The sequence below is a fragment of the Corella eumyota genome, chromosome 3 (assembly GCF_963082875.1).
Source record: "Corella eumyota chromosome 3, kaCorEumy4.1, whole genome shotgun sequence".
NCBI classification, from domain to species: Eukaryota; Metazoa; Chordata; class Ascidiacea; order Phlebobranchia; family Corellidae; genus Corella; species Corella eumyota.
This window is the reverse complement of record NC_137492.1, coordinates 7,844,763-7,862,108: the sequence shown is the minus strand read 5'-3', so window position 1 is coordinate 7,862,108 and position 17,346 is coordinate 7,844,763. Positions and strand designations below refer to the sequence as shown.

The window sequence follows — 17,346 nt, the reverse complement described above, 5'->3', positions numbered from 1 at the left end:
ATTTTCTTAATTAATTCTAATTTTAGATATTATTACGTTTTGTAAAATAATTGTACAATTTTGTCACTTTAAAGTACTATTGCCGCTTATAATACACACAAACACCTAGATTCTAAATCATATCATAACAGTATTTCTAAATAGGTTAGTGTATCATACACACACATACACTAACTAACACACACACGCTTTTCATGTCCAATCCACGCACTTCCTTTTTAAACATTTCATTGTATTTGCGCGCAGAACAAAATACCAAATATATGTGATTCAAACCTAAAATCGCCATTTCTGATCGGCCACTGCTGTCAATATGACGTCATAGTACTACAATTGTGACTCATAAAGTAGAGCCGTGCATTAGCGAGGTGGGTATAATGGTTCTAAGTCCTTCGTGAAAACTTTCTAAGCCGCCTCCGGCTAAAAAATAACTCACATTCTTCACCGCTGATTTTTTAAAGTCGGCCATAAACAATTTGTCGGTAAATGTTAATGACGTCACAGGGCCTGTTTAGAACCTTGTTTGTGATGCAACAATCGGGTTTTATGACCTCGTCCTGAGACGACCTTCTAAAACGAAAATCCAAAGATTCGAGATTGCATTGTTACATGTTTATGACGTCATATAAAAATAAGGAGTTAAATTCGCATTTCGTTGCTATCAAACTTAAACGAGAAAAATAAAAAAGCTTATTTTTTAAACAATAACAATTAGTAAAATCACGTTGAACTGCTTGTAGTTAAAATATCAACCAACCTTAATAAAAATTGTTTTAAAAAACAAATAAACTAGATTAAAAATCAAAAACTAGTTTAAATTAATAAAATTTCTCAAAAAAAAACTTCTCTAAACTTAAACTCAATCTTTAAAAATTTGTTTAAAATTAAAAAATTCGTAATTTAAAAATAATTAAAATTGCAAAATTTTTGAGAAAATTTACTTATTTCTAAAATTTAGCAAACAGTTGAATTTTGCTTTTCACTATATATCTAATAATGCTGACTTTCTGCTTGCTACAGGGTGCGGCAAAACTGTCAATGCAAAAATTAATGACAATTCGTCATTCACAGAGGAAGTGACGTCACCTTTTTTCAAATTCTCTCAGTTTTGCTTTGATTCGGGTTTTCTGTGTATTCTGTTCCTTTGTTCTTGTTTTGTAACGACGCCATTTTCTTGTAATAATATTGATGGATTATGACGTCACAAGAAAGAGTCGACAGCGAGATTGTTACGACGAAAAACCGCGAAACGTTTTCGAAATGTTAGTTTTGTGATAAGATGTTTTACACTAACAAATTACTTAGATTTATTAATTTTACAAACTTGATTTTTCTAGAGATTAGCACAAATTAATCTAATGGCGTAATAAAAGTTGTGACGTCATAATTTTATCAAAGCTTTAATATAAGCCTTAAAAACTTGTTTTTAGTGAGATTGAGCAAATAAAACTTAAAAACATGTTAACTTAATTTGTAATATGTAACTAATATTTGCTAAAGTGTGGTTTTGTTAGGATTTGAACCAAAATCTTTAAGATCTGTCAATAATTGAGCGGTTTTATTTAATTCGGGCGACTTGCGAGCGCCCACGTGCGGTAAGCCGAAATGATGCAATTTAGATATAATTTTAAACAAAATTTTTTTTCTTCTTCTTCACCAACTGTTCAAAAACTAAATAAAACCTGCTTGCAGATGTTTTTTAACTACAGATAAATAATTCAACCTACATCGAAAGCTTATGTTTTAAATTCGTGTCCAAAAACGGAAAAAAAAATTAATTTTTAAACATTTTTTTTAAAAATTTTATTCACGTATCCCATGAATCACTTAAAACCAAATTACATCTTCCGCACAATTTTCCCGCTCTCTGTGACGTCATAAGCCGACATCTGTCACATTTGTGTAACTTACTTTGTTGTACGATTAACTTAAATTCATCATTTTCAAATTTTAAAATATTTTCATCGGTTGATGGCGTCACTTTTGGTACTTGTGACGTCACAATTGTACAATGTGAACAGAGAAGAATCTCCTGCAGTTGGGAAGAATGTCGAAGTAACTTAAAAACATAAAAATTGTTAAAAAATGTAAAAAAAATTTGATTAAATATTAAAAATAGTTTACCTTTAAATCCTTTAATAATTGACCATCAGAAACCTCCATTATGACGTCATACAAAGTTGATTGTGACGAGGTGATAAGAGAATGAAATGCTTGTTTTATTTTAAGAGCAGAATCAATAACTTGTTTGGAGTCCATATTATTTTGAATTTGGGGATTTTTAAACCAACCATTTTTAAAAACACTTTGGCTACCTAAGTTAGACCAAAAAAATGTTGTTTTTAACAATATTTCATATTTTAGGTTTCGGGTTTGCTTCCTGTTGCTGTAAGGTCACGTTGTCCCTGTGCAAGAAACTACATGTTGCTAGCCGAACGATGTTGTGGTTAGAACACTTGGCTTTACATTGTAAAATCATTGGTTCAATTCCTATTGCTTTTATGTCACTTTTAAGTAATACAGTATTAAACAGTGCAAAATTTTTCCATATTTAAAAACAATTGGCGGGTTAAATACCTAGTAATATGCACAAGAATATCCAAAACTGCAAAAGGCAAATTTAATCTGAGCTAAGGAAAAACCTAACCCTGTGCCCAGGCTATGTAAGTCCAATAAAAATGGTACAATTAAAATGAATAGTTTACTTGATAATGGGTGGTGCATATTAACTTCTTCAGCTAAGTGAGGTAATATCGGGGCAACAGAAGTTGTTAGAATATTTAAAGTTTGATGCAAAACATTTTGGCATGATCTTCTTACATCACTTTTCTCAGATTCACAATATAATCTGTTAAGTATATAACATTGGCATCACCGTATAAATTGAAAATAAATTCAATATTTACACTTAAAATGCAGTTAAATAAATTTGTACCATTTTTGCTCAACAATTTTAGAAAAATACTTAAAGATTATAAATAAAACCTCAACAAAAAACACATGGTTAAAATACACAGTTTTTAGTCAACATAAAGTTTAATATTGAAATTACTATAATAATAAAATAAATTACAATAAAGATAAACCTGTCTTTGATTGTGGTAAAATAAGTACCAGATAAAAGTGTAACAAAATTAACAAGAAGTCGACAAACTTTCCCATAATCTATATCCTCATAAGCTTCGGTTATCTAAAAAATCAAATTTTTTACATTTAAATACATAAATTTAAAAAAATAAATAACAGTTAAAATTTAAAGATTAAAAAAAAAACTCACTTTGGTAGCTAAAATTTGAAGTTCACTTAAGAAATATGCATCAATAAATATTGTTGTTTTATTATTATATTCGAGATCAAATCCTTGTAAGTTGGAAAGCAAAAATCTTAAACAGTTTCTAATCTAAATAAAATATTCAATTAAAAAAAATTAACGAAAAAATGTCTAATTTATGTGTACAAAAAAAGAAAACTTAACTAAAAAACTTACCTTAGTAACATCTTGACTGGCAGAGTTCATTAAATTGTTGCTGATTTGAACCTCACTATAAATATTAGATTCAGCAACCCACCACCTCATAACATCAGCACCATAAGCTGGTTGTTTTTGTTTGTTCTATAAAAACTACTGTTTTAAAATTGTAATTTATAATAAAATACAAATGTATATTTAAAATCCTGAATTAAAAAAAATTGGCTACATAGTTATGATATAGGTGTTAATATCTTTTTTGTGGTATAGGGTCCTGGGTTTGATTACCAGTGTTGCAATGTCATAGCATACTTAGGTAAGATGTTATTAATATGTATTATCATCAGGGCAATAATATTACAGTTCCCAGTTTATTATTTAGCACCAGATTTAAAACATAGACTGGCACTACGACTAACCTTTCGGTGCTTTATTAAAATTATAGTAAATGATGTGTCATGACTAAATTTATTTACATGTGGCAAAAGATTGATTAAGCTAAAAGTGGTAATACAGGTTCTTTTATGAGCAATTAAATTTTAAGTCTGGTGCCTAATAATAAACTGTAAACTGGTGTCTAACTTCAAGCCATTATCAAAAGAAAAGAAAAAAATTTATTTTATTTTGAAAATTTCACCTTTCCTCCATTAGTAAGCACCATTGGATCGACAACATTTCCTAGCGACTTTGACATTTTCTGTCCATTCTCAGCCACAGTAAACCCATGCACAAGTACCTTTTTGTAAGGGGCTTTTCCTCTTAACCCCACACTAGTCAACAATGAGGATTGAAACCAGCCCCCATATTGGTCTTTACCCTCAATGTAGAAATCAGCTTGGGGGGCATCTAGGCTCTCGTTTTTACTGTAAATGTAGTTTTACAATATTTATATTTTTATAATCTTAAATTTTTATGTTGAAAAAACAAGTTAACATAAAATGTAAATAAGATAAATGTTATACTAGAACAGCCTTCAAACTTCATTAAGTTGTCAAACATCAGTGGCACAGTTTAGTGGTTATACCAATTAATTTTACATCATGAGGTCATTTGTTCAATTGATAATAACCAAACCTGCCAAATCAGCTAAAGATGGGCAAGGTTAAATATGTAACCCTACATTTTGCAAAAAAGTTGGCCTTTTCACACCAAGTACAAAAATTAAAAAAAAAAAAAGTTAGAAATTAACTTTCTTACATTGGAAACAAATTAAAATATAAACAACCTTACCCTAACACTGTTGCCCATGAAATCCCACTATCAAACCAAATATCTAAAATATCATGTCCTCTCTCATAATCCTCACTGTTACCATGGAGACCACTTTTTTTTATGACATCATCGGGTAGCAGATCTGTGATTGGCCAATTCCACCAAACATCAGCACCATTGTTGTCAAACAATGCGATCAAATGGCTGATTGTGATGTCATTGAGAACAGTTTCACCAGTTTCTCTAAAAAAAGAAAATAATCACAAATTTACAAGTGTTTAAGAGTAAATAATCATGAAGACTAAACTTTCATTTAAATTATTTTTTAGCAGTACTTGTTAATCTACACATTAATAAATAACTTAATAAAATGAATCTATAAAAATGGAATAAACTAGTTCAATAGTTTTGTTAATACTTTAATACTATAGTAAAATTTTTACAGCATTTTACAATAAAGTAAAAAGATAAATTCTTACTTATGATAAAACACAGGAATGGGTAATCCCCAGACCCTCTGCCTTGAAATGCACCAATACGGTCTCTGCATTAATCGTGATGTCATCGCTTGCTTTCCATTGGTCGGATAAAACTGCACGTTGTTCAATGAAATTTTAGCTTGAGTTTGTATGCTGTTGGTGTCTATAAACCACTGTCTTTAAAAAATCGTAAATTAACATGTTTTTCAGGTACTTATATATATAAGATTGCTAACCATTAAAACAAAACAAATATAATAAGCTTATTATTTTTTAAATCTAAGCTATAGCCCGCCCCACAGTTTCCATTTTTAATGTCATAATATTTTTGCAACTCAAAATTAAGATTTGACTGCAATAATTTATCTGTGCACCACAAAGGGCAGTTAATTTTATTTTGTAGGCCTATAAATTGCCTACACATATATTGTCCACTAAGCCTCATTATGCATAAATAACATAATACCTGCTTGTTTTAACAAATATTGGCTTCTTGGTTCTCCAGTCATAAGGATAACTATGAACATAATCATGCTGATGAAATAAGTTTTGATTTTCAGCTAACATTTTAATAACTTGTTTATTTCCTTCAGTGAAAATAAACTTCCCAGATAAATTGTAACCAGCATCGACAGTGAAGCATCCTTTGTTATCAACATGGCTTTCCTGAATGTAAAAAAAAATATATTATTGTAATACCCAAAATTGCACAAATTTATATTTCCTTAGAAAATGTATTTTTTTAAAATTGTGTTTGAAGCTGCATAATATTTTTTTTCATATTTATTTAACTTTGATGTGGAAAGGTTGACTTTATGATCAAACATAGAGTAACATTAGTTACCCCAACCCAGTATTAATTGACTTTGGCAGTTTGGAATATTATTGACTATATATACCTGAAAATTGATTTAAGTGTGGGCTCAGCAGGAGTTTATAACATTTATAGTGCCTTCATCAAGGGCACTACAGTAAGATCTGTGGGGATCAAACCAAGACCTTATGTAGTGAAGCCGAAAAGAAAAATAACAAGCAAAAAAATTTTAATCGAGTTTAAATAACTTAATCCTAATAAAAAATGATATTGTTTTAAAAAATTTAAATTCAAATTCTCACTGTTGGAAGATGAAACTTTTGTGCAACCTCGAAATCATCGGTACCATGACCTGGTGCCGTGTGCACCACCCCGGTTCCTATTAAAGTGGTGGCATGGTCCGAACCAAGTAACTGCGACTCAATGTCAGGGTTGAGCGGGTGCAAGCAAGTAAACCCATCCAGGCATATAGCTGAAAATTTTTTTTATAATAGTTGTTGTTATTAAAAATTGTTATTAATTATTCTATGATCAAGTTTTATGTAATTTTAAACTAACATTATGATACTAAAGCAATGTTTTGTACAACTTTATCTATTTTTATTTAAACTCTGTAACATACCAAAAAAAAATGTAATTTAAATGAAATTCAACTCACCCTCAAATGTGTTTAATATTTCAAAATTACTCCCAGTAAGTTTTTGAATATTTTCCAAACAATCGACAGCAAAAATAAATAAATTCTTATCTTCTAGGTTATTACTTTTGGCAACACAGTATCTAAGGGCATAACAAATAATATTTATTTATTTTAATTACATACATGTAAATAAATGTAAAAATCCTGTTTTACTGTAATGCAATATATTTAGACAAAGACCAATTTTAAACATAATTTATTTGTATATATATTACTTACACTGCATCTTGTTTATAACAAAGACATTTATTTGCAGGCAAAGTCCAGGGTTGAGTTGTCCAAACAAGAATATTAACTTCAGGTTTGTGTTGTAATAATTGAGCGTCATTGTTAGGTAATAATTCTAAGATTTTGCTTGAATTTTGAAGCTTGAAATTAACAAACACTGACCTGAAGTAAAATAAGTTTAACGTAATTTTGTTTGTGATATTAAAGAAAAAATTAAATTAAACGTGACTTTTTAAAGTAGGTATTCTGATTTTTTTTTATATTTTAAAAGTTCATTTTCAGTTTAAAAAATACAAAACTTGAGAAAAAAAAACTAACCTGCTAATGTGTTTGTCATTGTATTCTAATTCCGCTTCTGCTAGTGCAGTTTCACTGCTTGGAGACCAATAAACTGGTTTCAAATCGCGGTAAATTAAATTCTTTTTGTACATTTCATGAAACGCTTTTATTTCCTTTGCTTGGTATAAGTTATCAAAAGTAAAATAACAGTTTTCATTATTTTCCCAATCTGCCAATATACCCCATCTTTTAAAACCCATTTTTTGTTTTGATATTGTTTCGATTGCAAATAATTTTGCCTTTTCTCGGATTTGGGTCGACGTTAATGATTTAAAATCTTTACTTTTAATTGCTTTTATTTCAATTGGCAACCCATGGCAGTCCCATCCAGGCTTGTAATGAATTTGAAATCCTCTAAGAAGTTTGTAACGATTTAAAATATCCTTTAATATCTAGAACAACAATTTTGCATATATATTAAAATAAAAGTTTTTTTAAATTTAAATAAAATTAACAAAATAGTTTCTTAATTGCAAAATTCAAGCTTTTAACAAATAAAAATTAAGTTTAAATAGACACTATGTTTCTTAACTTTGAATAATTTTTTTTAATTAAAAAAAAATTTGGATCAATTGTAGTTTAATGTCCTCCAAAAAAATAAAACTATAAAGGTAACAAGAACATTATAAAATGATTATCACAATTATAGAATAAAACTAATCAATTATCAAGTATTTATATTAATTCAACCGGCAGCGTGGTGTAGTGGTAAACACTTGTTACACCACACATGAGGTCGTGGGTTCAATCCCACTGATCTTATGCTGTAGCGCCCTTGAGTAAGGCGCTATAAACGATGTAAACTCCTGCTGAGCCAGCACTTAATCAGCAGTATAATTATCGGGCAATTATAATCTATAATATCCCAAACTCCCCATGGGCAACTCGAGACTGGGTCGGTGTAACTGATGTTACTCTATTGTTTAAGTCGCGCATTCGACTTTCCCACATCGAGGATAAAGATATATACATAAAAAAAATTGTGTTATGGTTTGTATATATTTAATTTATGTATAGCCTATAGAGTTAAGGTATGTATATAAAAATACAAAATTTTCAAAAAAATGGCAAAAATCCCACAGTTAAAAAATTCGTTTTATGGATCATAAACTACAAGTGATCAAAAATTTTGATTCTCTTATTTTTTATTGGGTAAACCAAATACCTTGTTTAAAGCATGCCCAACATGTAAATCACCATTAGCATAAGGAGGTCCATCATGAAGAATAAATCTTTTATTTTTATCTCTGTTTTCTTGCTGCCATTTATATAATTTATCAAATCCACAAACCTTTTACAAAAATTATAATTAACTGATAATAAAACCAAACAAAAAATATAACTTGTAAAAAATTAAAACATTCATCATAACCTAATTTTTTTACAATATTTATGTGTGAGATTTAAAAAAAATTTACTTTTTGGATATCAATTTCATGTTCTGATATTTTTTGGCCAATTTTTTGAGGAAAAGTAGTTTTTGGAAGAAGAACAGTTTCAGAAAAAGGCGATTTTATTGAAAATCTTTGATTTTGAAGAAAATTCCAACGAAGTCGTCTTGAAATTAAAATTTTTTTCATTTTTCAGCTTAATTTGTACATTCTTATAATATAAACAAAGTTTTCTATAACAAACTCCATAAAAAACAACAAATTTAAGTTAAATAAGACCCTGCCTATTCAGCTATTAATACCGTTTTATAAACGCACGTGTTTTAGACAACAATAATAAAACCCATATAGTAACCGAAGTGTGACATTGATGGACTTTGATTATTAAAACAATAAATTTTTTTAATTGTTTATTCATTTCAAATAAAGTAAATATAACTTGTTAAACTTGATATATAATAATTTATCATATATCAACGTTTGATAGTTTAAATGACCAAAGAAAAATTTTATATTTCATTTTAACATTTTTTAAATCAAACATGACAAAGTAAGTATGTTTGTGTTTTTATAGTTTCCACTTAATTGTTTAACGCAAAGATGTAAGTAACACCGGAAAAGACAGTGATTGGTGAACGTAGATGTATTAAACAAACATTTTACAAACTGGTAAATGTCGCATGATTTCCTAGAATATTTCAAATCGGTTAAAGACTTTGCTTGCCTGGTACCGCAGCGGAGAGCGCCTACTTCTATAGCTGACTATTTAACGCAAGCATTTCCTTTTCAACATATTAACCTAAATTTTAAACCAATTTCTCAGACAAAACGCAGGCCAAGTTTGCAGAAAATTTTCATAACACTTAACATACAAGTTATCAAAATACAAGAATTTTCTGTAGCAATCGACTAGAATTACTTCCGAATAGTGAGGAACAGTTGAGGCCAAATAGAAGACAGGAAAGACTGAAAATGTCAAATTGCAAAATGACCGAATGGGGCGACTTAAAGTTGTGTTTCAATGAGTCAGTGTAAAAAATAGTCTGACCGGTTTTTAAAACCCATACTTTAACATAAAGAGAAGTTTACTCTAAAAAAAGTTGTTTTAAGGTTACATATCTAAAATTTAAAATTTAAAAAAAATTGTAACATTAGGTTAACATATTTAGGCAAATTAAAATTAATTTTTCTAATAACTATGAGAGGTGTTTACCGAATTTTAGCTTGCATCCTGGTGATTGTTTTCATCCCAAAATGTAAGTAAATCGGACGTCTGCCTACCGCATTGAGTCAAGTTGATTTTTAACAGTATATTTTGTACAAGTTTTACTAGGATTTTTTTTGAAATCCCAATCTTATACTTTAGTGCACAATCTCACATGCGTTTAAAATCAATAACAAACTATTTTAAAACATTTCCGTATGTAATTTATAAGACTGTGTTATTTAGGTAACGCAATTTCTTGTTATGATTGTATGAGTATGAGAGATTCAAACTGCGTCATTGTCGACGTTAACACTACAAGGACAGGGTGCGATCTTGGGGATGTTTGTGCCACCATTACAACCACAAAAGAAAGCAGTATGTCACTGCTTAACTATATGTTTTAACGTGTATTTATCTATATAAATTTATTAAATAATTATGGTTTACCATTTTAAATAGGTTTTGCAAAATAGTTCAATTATTGAATAGCGTACATGGTTTATCTTGTACGACTATTTTTCATTTTTGTAGATTTAAACCATTTTTTGTTTTATGCAGAAACTTTACAGGTTATCCGAAATTGCTATAAAACAACTACAGGAACGAAATCGGGTTGTAAAGATGCAAATGGGGGAAAAGTTTGCACTACATACTGTAGTGTGGGTAAGTTTAGTTCACATATTTAACTAAGGTATTTGCCTATATTACCGATCACTATTTGGCCAAATGAAAAACGTCTCGTTGTTGGTTAAGTAAAGAAATTGTTTTGTTGTAAGTAAATCGGCTTTTTGACAAATGTCCAATTGGAAAGTGGATTTTCGGTCGTATAAAAGTTAGCACTTTAAATAAAGGCTAGGTATTTATATGTAGGACAAAATATTACAGCGTTATAATAATATATATTTAATTCAAGTAGTGGATTATATTCTGCATCTTATATTTTGCAGTTTTAATTAAAAAAGTTTTTAACTCTTTAACTTGTAGCATCTGTTTTATTGTAATAATAAAAGAATAAAGTCATACCAATATGATATCACATTGTTTTTATATTTAGATTTGTGTAATGGTGGTGCCCAAGGGAATGCTATACTAAACCACCCAACTGTATTTCTTACTTTTGTATCGTTATTGCTCAGCTACTTTCTGCAATAGTTTAACCTTTTGTACCGAAAAACAAAGCAATTTTGACTGCTGTTGTAAAACGTTCTACTTTATCAGTTGTTGCTTTTGTTTGTACAAGCATTAATATAATGGCTGTATTATTATATAACTGGTATATATTTCTTGCCAAAATGTCCATAAAATCGTAATAAAAACCGTAAGCACAAATTTAAAGGCAACATTGACACCTGGGTACAATTGTACGCAAAAAAAAAACGTTGTTACTAGAAGAAATACAAACAATTTAGTTAATTTGCTGCTTATAATACAAAAAATAAAACAAAACGTTTGAAATAAGCTTAAAATACAGTTTACACTCTTTTACGAAAAGCGAGCCTTACAACACTAATCACGTTACTATTTTGATGACGTCATACTTAGAGACGGTGGTCTTCGACCTTCGTGATGTTGTTGTTAGGGACAACGGTGTGTTTGGTGTAATTTGATTGGCTGAAATCGTCGGGCGACTTTCCATTGCCGGTTAGCGACACGCCAGAAGATTTTCGTCTACGATTATTAATTCAAGATTTAAATGAATAATTTAAAAAGTTTAGTCTACAGTAAAACATTTATTTATAAATGGTTTAAAGATATATGTATTTAAAAATAACAAAAATGTTTATGTATATTTCAAATTTAAATTAATTCCACCTTTTTCTGTTTTTACTTTTTTTTTCTAGTTTCGCTAAAATTTTATTTATTTTTTGAAATTTCAACAACGCGCTTTAACTCTATATATTATTAACGTATAACCTAAATCTTTAGCGTTTAGGCATTTTATTTTAAACCATTCATTTTTATTTTTGTAAGACTTTATTTTACAAAACGTTCAAATGCAATTCAATCAAATGCGCGAATAGTTGAGGAATAAAACGTAGTACCAGTGTGGCAAAATAGCAATGTGCGTACCGTAGGTAAAACAGCTTTAATATTATAAGTCTAATATTAAAACGCATTACAAATAAGTTTTAATATTATATTTATAATATTAAAACAAAAAGGCGTAAACTTCAATTAGTGATTGCACTCTTTTCTTCGTTTTTTATGTATGTAGTAGAAAGCATACCTTCGCGATTTTCGGCCTTGCTGATATTCGGCCCCGCTCCGGCTCACAATACTGGGTCGGAAGGACCTGGTCCTACCTAGAGCGCTCTTCCAGCGTTTGCGAAAGTTGGTGCCAAGGAAAGTGTACAGAAATGGGTTCAGCGCGCTAAAAATGTGAAGAACACTCAAATAAATAAAAAATAAACAAGTCTAAGTATGCCAGTGTAGGTAATATGCTGAACAACTAAAATATGCAATAACTCCATATTTCAACAAATTGTGCTAGTAAGATAAGATATTTAAAAAATATTTAAATGGCAAAAATGAAACAACAAAATTTTAACCCACCTGCTCAAGTATGCAAATACCAATGTGAAGTTCTGCAAAGCCAAACAAACCTTTCGTGTTAACTGACTGTCGTTCACGCGAGAAAGGTTGAACGAATGATAGGGCAACCAACAGACGACAAATACCGAAACTAAGGCCGTAACCATCCACGTGACCCGCTTTCTTGTTTTGTTGGATTTGTTGGATTTTGATCCTGCAGAATATAGTTGTGTTTATTAGTTTTGTGCTATGTTAAAAAGGCATTATGATTTAGTGGTTAAAAACGCTTTGCTTCACAACATAAGGCCACTTGTTCAATTTTTACTGTTTTTATGTTGTAGCGCCCTTGAGCAAGGCGCTATAATCGGTACGAACTCTTGTCGAGCGCAAATCAAATACGCAGGTTAGTTATCAGGCAACATGCCTATTTATTTTTAAACTGCTTAAGTCAACGTGAAACTGAGTTAAAAAACAAATGCTAACCTAAGCTGTGAAGTTGGCCTTCTCACAATAAAAATAAAGATATACATAAAGCGATCTTAGTAAAAAGACCGGCTTAACCGAACATATGGCAGGTCGAACATACCTTAGCTAATTTTAAATACTTTAAAAACAAAATTAACAAATTTACCAACTGCCATTGGTTGAGATATCTTGCAAAGAATCTGAGCATAGCAAGCACAGATGACCACCAGGGGCGCAACGAAAGCGAGGATAAAGTTTAAAACGAACCAGAGATTAAGCCCGTGATGTTCCTTGTAACTGCACCAGCCTGGTATGTTGTTGAATAGTTCCAGAGCTTCCCTAAAATGTTAACAAAATTTAATTAAAAACAAATATTATTTGAAAATATATATTATGAGGTCACACTTACTCTTCTGATACTTCATTTTCTGATATCGACGATGACCTAACCAAAAAATAAAGTAATTTTTTTATTAAATAATGTACATTTCATTTCATTGCCAAGTGTTATGAAGGATATTCACTGGGTAAGCATAACTTTAACTTACATGTTCACAGCCGATCCATTACCAGCAAAAACTTCTTCATACTCTTCGTAGTTGATATGGTAATCTGTAAAGTTTCCACTCCCGTCTGTATATTCTGTCTCCACTAAAAAAAAATTTTCTAAGCGTTCATTTTGTTAAAGTTTAAAAAAAAATTGCAATTATTTTTTTGATAAACTTTACATAAAAGAGCTTAGTGGACAATATATATGGGTCTATAAAAAAAAATAAACTTTTGTGGTGCGCGGCAAAATAACACTGGTAAATATTTGTTGCGAATTGCGACCACGTTACGGGAATTAGAATACCGACCGTGGAGCGGACCAATTTCTGTTTCTTAATTTATTTATGCCTTTGCAGTTATAAATCCATATACCAAAAATAGAAAATTAAAAGAAAAAACTTACAGTCTCCAAACTGAACCACGCATAAACAATCTTCAACTTTTGCTTGCACGAAGATGTACAACACAGCACACAAGGAAAACAACCAGATGAGTAAACTTATAATGTTTACTGCTTTCTTCGACCGAAACTTAGTAACCCTGGTGTTCATAGCGTGGTTAATTGCCAGGTATCGGTCGACTGACATGAAGGTTAGGAATAGGATTGACGAGTAGTAGTTAAGCATTCTACGAATAATTAACTTAACGATTAAATGAATAACGGTTGAAATAGTTTATAAAATTGTTTCTTTATTCGTATAACCTTAAGGTGATAGGTTTTTTATTTTTTAATTTAAAAAATGTATGCTGTTAGGTCGTGATTTTAAGCTATCCGTAAACGCTGAGCTCAAGCGTGAATAGTGTGGCATTATTGATGCGACTCTAACCAAAAACCTTTTGGCCCGTAGTCTGCTGCCACGACCAGTATACCACATCACCTTACTAAGCGATTTATAAGTTGATTTTTCGCCATTAGTTTTGCAGCAATGTGATTGTGCCTTCGTTAGTTGCTGGTAAGTTGCTTTTCCTAAGAGTTATTTAACTTTTAAAACGTACCTGATAGCCTCTGTAATCTTACACCAAGTATCACCATAAGTCCATTGTCCGAATAAAATAGTTCGCGCTTGGAACGGGAGAATAAAAAGGAACAGAAAGTCGGCAACGGCAAGTTGAACAACATATACATTTGTTACTGTTTTTTTATACTCTCTACGCCATAAGAATATTATTATCACGTCATAATTCAATATTAATTAGGATAAATGATATAACAAAAAATATTTTAAAAATTTTGGACTTACTTTAAAATAACTATTATGTAAATGACCAACGCGTTTCCTATCAACCCGACCACGGCAATGAGGAAAAATAAAACAGGAATCAAAGCATTATTGGCGGGTGGGCAAATCATTACAGTTATTACTTCTTCTTCTTCAATGCTCGAGTTACCAGAATTTTCTAAACACAAATGACGTCACGTTATTGCGTCATAGTGTGACGTCATATTATTTTTTTATGTTTTGTATGCTTTTGCGCCAGCGTATTTTAAACAATATACAAATTGCTGAATTTGTAAAATAACATTTTAATAAAAGTAAATTAACATACAAAAATATTAAAAACGTAATTAATTAAATAACCTAGACCTGAATTTATACCAAAAACAATATTTATTTTTAATCTTACTATGCTGCAAATTTACAAAGACGTTTTACATAAATATACAAAACTTTCGCGCAAAGTTTCCAGAGAAAAACAAAACACTTAAAAATATTTTTTGCTCAACTGAAAAAAAAGCAAAACCGTTGTATTAAATTGTCAACAACGTTAAAATCAAATTTAAATCCTTATTGAAAGCTTATAAATACTTTACGGTAGTTACTTTAAAGTGCTTACCTGAATAACTCAGCCAAAGGTCTTCTTCGCCGGACATTTTTTCTTTTTTCTTTGTATTTTAATTTTAATCTAGTTTTCTTATCTAATAAGTGCTTTTTGTTATTCCATAATAGTAAAAAAATTGGGCCTAAATTAACCACAACTTTTGTTATGAAAAAAAACTAAACTTTTTAACCACTCTTTGCTAGCTACAAACGTTTAAAATCGCCTTACTTATTATTAAAATTTTCTTAAACTGTTGTTTTTACAGAAAGTAAAGGGTTGTAAGCCTCACAGTCTGATAACCAGCGGGAGTTTTTTTAAATAAAACAATTTTTTTGTTTACAATTTTGAAATTTTGAGTACAAACAGTCAAAGTACATTTGTTTGTATTTTCGAATGATTCAAACTGTTGATAACCTTACAGATCAAGCTTAATTGATTATGAACAATAACAATAATAACCCAATTGGTATACCAATGCCCCATTGACTTGCAATCTACTATTTGCAATTGAATAAGGACAAATTGAATTGTCATAATTAAATAAACGATTAATATTATGTAATTTGAATCAGATTGTGACCACATAACCGACATGTGAAATGACAAATTAAAAAACGCTTGGTTACACTTTAAACAAGATTGGCATTTGTTAAATGAACTTTATTTCTCCTTTTTACGTTTTCCAATCTACTCTTCTAAAGAACTGTTTAATATAATTCTTGTTTAAGCGACTGTGCTTTCAAAAACGAAATTCCAGCTGCAAAAATTCTTTTTTTTTAAATAAAATTTTCGTCTTCTAACTAGCCTTAAACTAATTACGTTTGACAGGTTAAGTTTGTGCAAATTAAAGAATTTATATTATGATCAACCACAATCTTAAAAGCTATTTAGATTAAAAAAAAACAAACTTTAAAATATAATTATTATATTTATCAAAAGTTAGGCGTTAAAAATTAATTTCGAATACCCAAAATCCGGTAACGTATGATGCAACCTTACTATGGCAACTTATTTATAATTCTGGGTTTATTTAATTTAGTTCTCGTTTGTATATAAATATACAACTTCCTCCGATACAAAAACCCTTTTCCTACCACACCACACTACTTAATCTTTTAAAAAGGTGACTTTTTAAGTAAAGGGTTACAAGAAACCTTATTCAATCAGGTATTCACATTTCAAATTCTTCAAACTTTGAAAATTTTTTTTTTATAAGTTATTCAAAACCGACATGACGTCACTAGGTATTTAAATTCAAAAATTTTCTGACGTCATAGCTAAATCCGTTGGTCTGAGTTCACGCGGTCACGTGGAATCAATAACTACGTCATTGAAGGATAATATACGTCATTAAAATAGATAACAACACAAACTTTAAAATTTTTCAAAATAGTGAAGACTTTATTTATTTGTTTGTTATTTTCTTATCTATCAATAATAAACCAAAAATTAATCATCTAAAAACCTAAAAATTCCTATAAAGTTAAATTCTCACGTAGTAATGTTTGAACGGACAAAAGCTTATCTTTAATAAATAAAACTTAGAGAACTAATAAGGATGTTAATTAAACAATTCTCTTATGTTAAACGAGAATATAAGTAAGTGACAATATCAGTTTATGTCACATTATTGTGCGTAGTGTAATAAGGTTTTACAAGTTAAAATGGCCACTTTAAACGTTGTTTTGTGTTTATGTTTTGTAATGTTTAGTACAGCAAAAGTAAGTTATTTTTAAAGCCATTTTGTAAATAAACATTTCGTATTTTTTATTTTAATTTTTTTTAGTGTCTTCCATCCAAATATATGCTGAATGAAAACAATAAAAGGTAATATTTACATGAATAAAAAAAAACTTCGAATTGTTAACTCAAAAACGTAAAATCTCTAAAGTTAAACTTTATTTAAAAACAAACATTTACAGGACCTTGTATGACAAAGACGCAATTCTGCGAAAACTAACCGACATTTCTTCCGTCGAAAGCTTCGAAATTCTCCCTTCTAACAAAGACAACCAGGATATATTTTGTACCGACATTGGCTTACCTTGTACTTCATCAACTGATTGCTGTGGTTATCCTAAGGTCGTTTGTGTGTAAGTCATGTTAATTTAGAAACACGTTTTTGTAATCTATCTATTTA

General features: G+C 29.8%; 3 protein-coding genes across 3 annotated transcripts; 1 reads left to right on the top strand and 2 right to left on the bottom strand.

Annotated features, from left to right (window-relative positions):
• Positions 1-1,807: 1,807 nt before the first annotated feature.
• LOC145745918 (isoleucine--tRNA ligase, mitochondrial-like) lies at positions 1,808-8,821 on the bottom strand. The gene is made up of 16 exons (XM_082564099.1): positions 8,660-8,821; positions 8,407-8,532; positions 7,221-7,633; positions 6,894-7,064; positions 6,633-6,754; positions 6,277-6,446; positions 5,627-5,826; positions 5,161-5,337; positions 4,700-4,924; positions 4,107-4,332; positions 3,488-3,613; positions 3,278-3,400; positions 3,087-3,190; positions 2,706-2,848; positions 2,125-2,315; positions 1,808-2,059 (listed from the first exon to the last, which is right to left on the bottom strand). Exons 1-16 carry the CDS (start codon positions 8,819-8,821, stop codon positions 1,808-1,810), a joined length of 2,931 nt encoding a protein of 976 aa, XP_082420225.1.
• Positions 8,822-9,725: 904 nt separating this feature from the next.
• LOC145744764 (uncharacterized) lies at positions 9,726-11,756 on the top strand. Its single transcript, XM_082562707.1, has 4 exons — positions 9,726-9,888; positions 10,083-10,214; positions 10,398-10,502; positions 10,894-11,756. Exons 1-4 carry the CDS (start codon positions 9,831-9,833, stop codon positions 10,989-10,991), a joined length of 393 nt encoding a protein of 130 aa, XP_082418833.1. The 5' UTR covers positions 9,726-9,830; the 3' UTR covers positions 10,992-11,756.
• On the bottom strand, positions 11,082-16,114 carry LOC145744762 (somatostatin receptor type 2-like). The gene is made up of 10 exons (XM_082562701.1): positions 15,222-16,114; positions 14,627-14,783; positions 14,382-14,534; positions 13,789-14,012; positions 13,385-13,487; positions 13,246-13,281; positions 13,003-13,175; positions 12,393-12,585; positions 12,067-12,210; positions 11,082-11,507 (listed from the first exon to the last, which is right to left on the bottom strand). The coding sequence occupies exons 1-10, from the start codon at positions 15,256-15,258 to the stop codon at positions 11,378-11,380; spliced, it is 1,350 nt and encodes a 449-aa protein (XP_082418827.1). The 5' UTR covers positions 15,259-16,114; the 3' UTR covers positions 11,082-11,377.
• Between the last annotated feature and the right edge of the window lie 1,232 nt (positions 16,115-17,346).